General features: G+C 35.4%; 1 protein-coding gene across 1 annotated transcript; it reads right to left on the reverse strand.

Moving 5' to 3' along the window:
- Positions 78-5,841, reverse strand: LOC109819728 (ubiquitin-conjugating enzyme E2 variant 1C). Its single transcript, XM_020385576.1, has 4 exons — positions 5,711-5,841; positions 1,293-1,432; positions 1,078-1,203; positions 78-567 (listed from the first exon to the last, which is right to left on the reverse strand). Exons 1-4 carry the CDS (start codon positions 5,745-5,747, stop codon positions 427-429), a joined length of 444 nt encoding a protein of 147 aa, XP_020241165.1. The 5' UTR covers positions 5,748-5,841; the 3' UTR covers positions 78-426.

Raw genomic sequence — 7,975 nt, forward strand, 5'->3', positions numbered from 1 at the left:
GGGGGGGGTGGGGGGGTTGTGGAAGGGGGAAAAAGATCAGCTTCAGGGATCAATGTGATCATCACTTGAATGACCTATTTGACAATAATCAAACACCCATTAGGAACTGGTTTGTTTACACAGAATGCAGTCGATTCAATCTTAGCACATCACACAGTTTGAAAAACAAACAATTGGACATCTAGAATTTTAAAACGTCCAAATTGAAGATGCAGAGCAATGACCAACTTTGCGAAGGTTTCAGTTTTTTAACTCCATCATCTACTCTACAGTTCAAGCATAATATACTTTACACTTCCTCAGATACAGGAAGCAGAGGAGCTAAAAGATCATTTCATGCTTTCCTCCCAAAGATTTGCAATTAGATTTAACGAGAACCACCATCTTTAAAAGGCAAGTGAACGCAATCAGATAGGTTTTGTTGAACTAGAAGAAAGTGCCTTCTGGAGGCTGGACAAGTTTTCGATTGTGGGAAGCAGCCATCTCCTTCTTCAGCTGTGTCAATATGGACTCCATTGTGTATTCGCGCTGCCAGTTAGCTAGCATGCTGAATTTCTTTGGCTCCACCTAAAATTTATCCAACCAGAAAATGTTCAAGGTGAGTAGAGGACTCAATACACTATAAGAATTCAGTAGTACCTGTCACAGGTATCCATCTTTCTCTACTACCCACCAGGGCTCAAGTGAAAGTTTGGTGATAAGTGCTACAATAGCTAAAATCTCGTTGCACAATTGCTTTCAGTCATCGAATAAGAGAAAAACAAGGAAAAAAAGAAAATGAAAAAGAATCATCCTCCAAAATGCACAGATCTCAATTTACATGAATGGCAAGCGTCTATAAGACATACTGAGGACGTTAATGTAGAAGAGGCGGGTACAATAACTCAGGGGAAAAGATCAGTTTTGATGGTTTAATGCATTGCACTAAAGAAAAACAATCCATGCTCTCATGGTGACAACTTAGCCTACATCACCATTCAATAAATACCCTCTCAAATTGCAAAGGTACTAGATATAATGAAAATTTTGGTTGTAAATGCCTGACAATAAATAAATGAGAGCGAGAGAGATTATTACCACTCCAGTTTCATGATTAACACAAGTCATATTTATTCGTGAATGGAATCGAACAGTAGGTGGTTTCTCTGGATAGTCCTTGTCACAGAACAGCTTCAACTGATAGATGCGCCCCTCATGAACTGACTGTAGTACAGATGCAATCACATAAGATCTCATAAAGAATGCACATAGGTCTTAAGATAGTTGAGCTTTGATTAGTACTAAAATTTTACATTGTGAGGCCCAATTATAGTGCCAGTCCAGGACCGCATGTAAATGTCATCTCCATCATCCATTCCATAACTCACAGTCCCATCCCCAATGCCCTTTTCTCCTCGTTCAAGTTCTTCTAGCAACCGGAAGTTCCTAGGAACTACAAACCAAAGGAAAACAATGTGTCAATGGTTCTTTTGGTATTGTTCTAAAAATCTATAATCCAAGTCCAAACTTTCTGGTACTATGAAGTTGAGTAGTTTCAATTTAGTGATAGTTGCCATACAATCAAATTTTGCAGTAATTCTCTTAGGCCATGTTTGTTTTTTAGATAGTTAGAGTACTATTTTAAAATAGTCTGGACCCACATTTTAATCTCACTGTTTTTATCCGGTGCAGACAATTATTAAGAAGGGACTAAATAATCCCCACAAAGGGGACTATTTGAAACCCACCCCAACCCCAACTTTAAAACCTAGGTACTGACACCTATAGGGGGTAAAATTTTGAGACAAAATTACCCTTATTCATTATGGACTTTTTTCTAGAGATCTTATTTTACCAATGCTTTTACTCGCCTTTTTTTTTTTTGGCAAGCAGCAAAATCATCCTGGGAAAAGAACGCAAGAAACGAACTTATAGAACTACAGGGTGGATGAGATTTTTCATGTATTTAGTTTGAATCTGAGTAATCTGTGTCCACCATATAGTTGGTTCATAAAGATACAAATAGCCCTCAAATTATTGAAGTTTCAATACTCCTTGTATTGCACTAGTGCAAAGATAAAAGAATTTCAATGAACCATTAACCTCGTGAACCAAGCATCAACGTCATATTACACCTAGTCAACAACTAAATTGTCTAATGTCTTGAAATTAAAATCCTACAGGTCTTCCCAAAAAGAATAAAAGGAACAGGAGGCTTTTTTATATGGTTGTTTACTGTATCATAGGGACATGCCCATATTATGTATTATATGGTTGTTTATTGCATCATGTCAGGTATAAGCTGATATGTCTATTTTTTTCAAGACAAGGTCGACTAAATTTTGATATTTTTTGCCAAACAGATGTACAAATACAATATTAGTTGATTGAAGGGCAGAAAGGTCATTCTAGTTATGATATTAGTATCAAGGGTCCTAATCATCCTAAAAACAAACACATAGCTCGCAGAAGGAGGGAAAGCCATGGAATAGGGAATAGACATATCATATGGAGTTGCAAGTTTCCATGTCATTGGAGATGGGATTTCATAGCTAGTAGGACGTGCAGTTGACATAGGAATTGGGACTACGGCTGTAGCTGCTTCTAGTCAGCTCGTGATTCAGTTTCGGAGGGAAAGCCAGAGCAACCTGTGGCATGAGCAAATAACACTAAACCATGAAGAGAAGAAAAAGTGGTTCCATTCTGAATCCGCTTTGTCTACTTTGTCAATTACAAAACAAAGATGATAACAAGTAATATTCTTCTTTCAATAGTGAGAACTTATTTTGGACTATTTTTAAGTTAGTTTGAATCATAGTCCATACGAAAACAAACATTGAACTAGACCAAAATAGTCCCAGGATTATAGGCTGAGGATTATAGTATCCCCTAGTCCAACTATAGAAAACAAACGCGGCCTTATACATAAACCAATTCCTAAATATGCATTTATTCTGCTCAAAGTTCTATACGAACACCAATGTAAGACATAAAACGTTTGCCATGCATTAGCAGTTTATTTATTTATTCTAGTACATGCCTTGAACATACATATAGATATGCGGTAGGTAAATATCTACTTTACAATTGATTTGAGAGCTACATACAACAGGAAAAAAATTAAATTATAAAACCTAGAGCACATATATTTACTTTAAAAAGTATTAAGTGTAAATAATTTTAATTCAAACAGATATTTCATTTCCAAACTGTGACAAAAGAAGATTTTCAACTTCACTTCTGCTTAGGGGCTGTTTGTTTGAGCAAATAAAGAGAGAAATGAGCGATTTGAAATCTAACACCTTAGCCACATAGGATTTTGGTTTCAAGACATTTCCAATTCCAGTGTTTGCTTCGCTGGGTGATTTAAAGAAAAAGGGGGCTGAAATGGGGTTCCACATCAAAATTTGGAGAAAATCTATTTCAGAGCTTTTGGGAGCTTTTGGGTCTGAAATAGGTGAGAAATGTCCTGTCAATGAATTTAATATTGCTCAAAGCACTATTGAAACGACGGCTGGAAGTAAATGGTATTATTTAATATCTCGTCGATGAATATTTAATTGGAAAACTCATGGTATTTCTTAATTTTTGGACGTTGAAACAAATCTAGGAAATGGAAGTCATTGTTTTCCAGCCTATGATTTCAATGTGAAACAAACCAAATAAATCAAATGGGGGAAACCCTCAGAAATGTCCAGAAATGGTTTTCAAACTAGTTTTCTGTTTTCTTTTTTTTTCAGAAATGTAACAAACAGACACTTAATCAAATCTTGGAAGACAGAAACATAGAGCTTTTAAGTATAATATCGAGGATTTCTAGTTTTAAAATTGATGCCAGATAACAAGGGAACACAGCAAAATCATGTGCCATGAACTCATGACAAAAGTTATCAATCTTTTAAACGATACTTTAATTGATGAACCAATGAAAACTGTAAATTTGAGCAGTAAATTTACAACGGATTACCCTAGACATATGATACTGTCTAAATCTCCATTCAGAAAGAGTATCTTCAACCCCACATTGCCAGTTACTAGATTCGAAAGTAAGAAAGTGAAACAAGCATTAGCAGAAGATGAAACAAAAAAGAAATCAAGTACTCTCTATATGCATGCACAACGAAGCATTAAATATCTGACAAAGGGGGTTTTAGGACAGTAAGATAAGTACTAATGATTATTTCTAAAATGTACAATTTTCATCAAAAGAAGGAGAATTGAGAAAGACATTGTACACTAGCAGAAGCTATAAAAACCCCAAATATCAAGGGGCAATGAGAAAGCCATTGTCCACGACACATTAGCAAGAGTTATAGAAACCCCAAACATCGTAGAGGCCTAGAGGGTAAGCTGCTATCTAATAAACTTTAAATGAAGTCAAAGAGTAAAGGGAAAGTTTTTTTTTTTTTTTTTGATAGGCATCAAAGCCATCTATGACCATAATGAGAACTTTTGATCTAGTAGTACTTATATTCATTCTACCTCAAGCTTCACGTGCAAAACATTATTGATAGCTAACCAGTGCTCCATACTCCAGTTATCTCAACGTTGAATGTTACATGAATATGTGACATGCAATTTAGGCTTCAATCCTATACTTGTTACTACTATGATGTTACTAAAACTTTTATTTAAATAACATGGAACTTTTATAATGTTAGCAATTCAACTGAGAAAATGGCTCGCAAATGGAAATGGAGAAATATGATTCATATACCCGCTCTTAAGAGTTAAAGATAAAGGCCTCTGGCTTCCAATTCAACTGATAAAACTGGCCTTCGAGAGAGCGGAATGGTGAAAAATGATTCATACATCCACCCTTCAAAGTTTGGGACGAAGGCCTGTTGCAACTACTAATATACTGTGATAATAAACAAAAGCAAGCATCCATATTGCAACTATGTTTCTGCCTATACCAACTTTTCCCAATCACTTCGTTCATACTTCATAATTAGCTCATATGGATATGACAATTTGAAAGAATATCAAAAGGCAATCTTGTAACAAATAGCCAAGCATGCGAAACTTTCTACTCTATCAAGTAAGAATCTCTCTAAAGTTTAAAAAATGACGTGTATCACTTTCATGTGCATACAGCCACACATTCTAAACTTATGAAACCGCTAGCCTCCTCATTACCCTAAACTAGGATACAATCTTGAACAAGCAAGCAAGAGGACACGGGTACTAACTAGAGTCACTAAATGAAAAAAAATAAGCCAACAATCATCACTTTTTTAATCACTCATGGATTCATCAAGAAACAACTACAAATAATCGGAAATAACCTCTATGAAATACCAATTTCAATAAGTCAAAGTTGAGTCAACATCCCACGTATTACCAAGAAATACTCAAATCATACTCAAAAGACCATACAAAACCGCAACAATGCTGCAGTTTGAGCCATTATCTCAAGAGAACTACCATAATACAACATCCGCAATGAAATCATAGGAGTTCATCCAAAAAAAATTAACTAGGTTCAATTTCCATCCACATAAAAATAAAAAGTTTTGAGTCAATTATGATACAATATCCCAAATTAGAACCTTCAAATGCTATACCTTGAACTGGTTCGCTTAAACTACGAACTAAATACTATGATTTGGGGACAATCGGGATCGATTTGCTCACAGATCTATGAATCTAATTTATAATTAAATAGAGCAAAACAAACCCTGCGTGGGGAAATAGGAGAAGATTAAGGGGTTAAAAAGCAAAATCTCACCTACGACGCTGGATCCACCGGAACTTCCCATTGTCATCAGTTATCTCTCTGCGTAGAAGGATGGGAGATTTCTAAAATTTTGTTGGAGGCCCAAGTAATGAAGAACCCTAAAGAATCGATAAATAGTACGCTCGTTTCTTTTGATAAGTTCTTATTTGCAGCCAGCCCCTTGGACATTTAAACAAATGCAGGGAGGGCGCTTGCGTGGAATGGATTGTTTACATTTCAAGTTGCTTTTACTCTCCAATTTGCAAATAGTAATTGGACTACAGTTTCGGGTCGGGTCGAAAAAATCCGAAACATTCTCTGTTCGATCAAATAGCTTTTTAAATGTAGGAATTTTTGCATATTTACCTCTCACATCTTCTATATTTGCAAAGTTATGCAAAAAATCTTTATTGGCGAAATTACCCTCTAAAACTCGCAAAGTTATGCCAAAAATCTTTAAATGTCGGGTATTTCTACCCTTCCAACTAACAATATAAACAAGGAAAATTCAAACTTTCGCTAATTTTCAATAGGTGTACAACATATTCCCTTTTAAAAACAAAAATGATAAAATAAAAGGTGTAGGAAAAAAACTAATATGACAAAATTGGGGGGTAATTTTACAATTACCAACATTTGAGAGATAATTTTGCAAATATAGTGAGGAGTTAAATATGTAAAAACCTTAAATGTAATATAGTTCTTTTTTTGGCTACAGAAATATTAGAATTGCGATCCTTCTCTTCAACCGGTTGATACATAACATCATTTGGATTTGCGTACAAAATACAAAATTTATTTTTTTATGAAAAAAAAAATTATTATCTAAAAGCATTTAATAAATATTAAGAGGAGTGGTTTTTTTTTTGTTTGGGTGGGGGGTTGGGTGTAGATGTATATTAATATCTTGGGGTAATTAAGACATCCAAAATACTTTTTCAATTGTCAGATGTATTTAGTAAAAGAATGTGAGGTGAGGTACAATGATATGGAAGGAGGGACATATACATTTTGACCTTCATGTTTGGTTGCATATGGAGGAAGAAAAGGTTTATCTTTTTCTAGTTTATTTTCTCTCACCTCTTATATCCCCCCTCATAATTTCTAGCTCAATTTTACAGGAAAAATTCCTCAAGCACCCAAAATATGGGACCAATAGGGGGGACAAGTGAGGTGTCCCCCTCCTATTGGATAATGAGTTGGTCAACATTAATGATAACCAACTCATTATCCAATAGGAGGGGGACACCTCACTTGTCCCCCCTATTGGTCTCATATTTTGGGTCATTGTAGCAAAGCTCATTTTACAGATCCCTCACCTCATCTCTTATATCCTCCCTCCTCAAAAAGCCCTCTACCAAACACAATTTATTTTTTCTCTCTCCCCTCCCCTCAGTGCATCCCTACCAAACTAAGCCAGATGTCATTATGTTTTACTCTTAATTGTACTTGGTGGCTATTTGGATAGCTTGCAACCGAGTTATAACTGTTACTTGCATGCAGTCAAAATCTTTTACAACGATTATTGTGCATACTTGTAAATGTGACAATCTGATTGAAGTTCAAAAATGTGCAGCTCATTGTTGTAACTGAAGATGCAACCTCTTGGTTTTTTTTTTACAACTTCTCATATGCGAATTTGGTTTCACATTAAATAAATTGAAAATTTTAAATTAAATCTGTTAGATCTACATCAAAACTTAAGATCTAAAACCATATAGCCATGATTAATTCAAAGAGATTAACAATCAACTAATAGAAGAGCGGGAAGGCTTATACCTGAATCGCCCCATGGATGAAATGCTTGATTTGGGTTTTTATGATCTTCTAGACCGCTTAGGGTTCCTCCTAAAAATCCGAAATTCTCTCTAAGCTAGATGGGAGTGTAGAGAATTACGAGAATGTAACTAGGTTAGGGGAGCGCCATAACCCCTTATGTTAATAGTTTGTACTTTTGTAATTTAAGGCGCCCCTCAACTAAAATACAATTAACCTGGTATCTGCCTTGACACCATGATCATTTAAATAGCCAATTACCCTTAATTGATCACTGTCAGTGGAGTTAATCCTGAAAGATAGCATACACTTTGTCTAATCATTGATGGCCCACAAAAATTTATTAGATTAATAACATCTCCCACTTGGGCAGCCATCAATCGATTCCTAAAATCGTGTATAACCTTATGAGCTCAAAAAAATGCTAATCACTGCAATTGATTTCGAACAAATGCTCGTCGCATTGACTATATCATATAAGGATCAACCAGCGGCCTTCGT

Source organism: Asparagus officinalis, chromosome 8, assembly GCF_001876935.1.
Source record: "Asparagus officinalis chromosome 8, Aspof.V1, whole genome shotgun sequence".
In the NCBI taxonomy this organism is placed as follows: domain Eukaryota; kingdom Viridiplantae; phylum Streptophyta; class Magnoliopsida; order Asparagales; family Asparagaceae; genus Asparagus; species Asparagus officinalis.

Coding starts and splice junctions, on each gene's coding strand:
- LOC109819728 (XM_020385576.1), bottom strand. CDS start 5,747: ATGACAATGGGAAGTTCCGGTGGATCCAGCGTCGTAG. Junction 1,433..5,710: donor CGGTGGATCCAGCGTCGTAG/GTGAGATTTTGC, acceptor TTTGGTTTGTAG/TTCCTAGGAACTTCCGGTTG. Junction 568..1,077: donor TTAATCATGAAACTGGAGTG/GTAATAATCTCT, acceptor GATAAATTTTAG/GTGGAGCCAAAGAAATTCAG.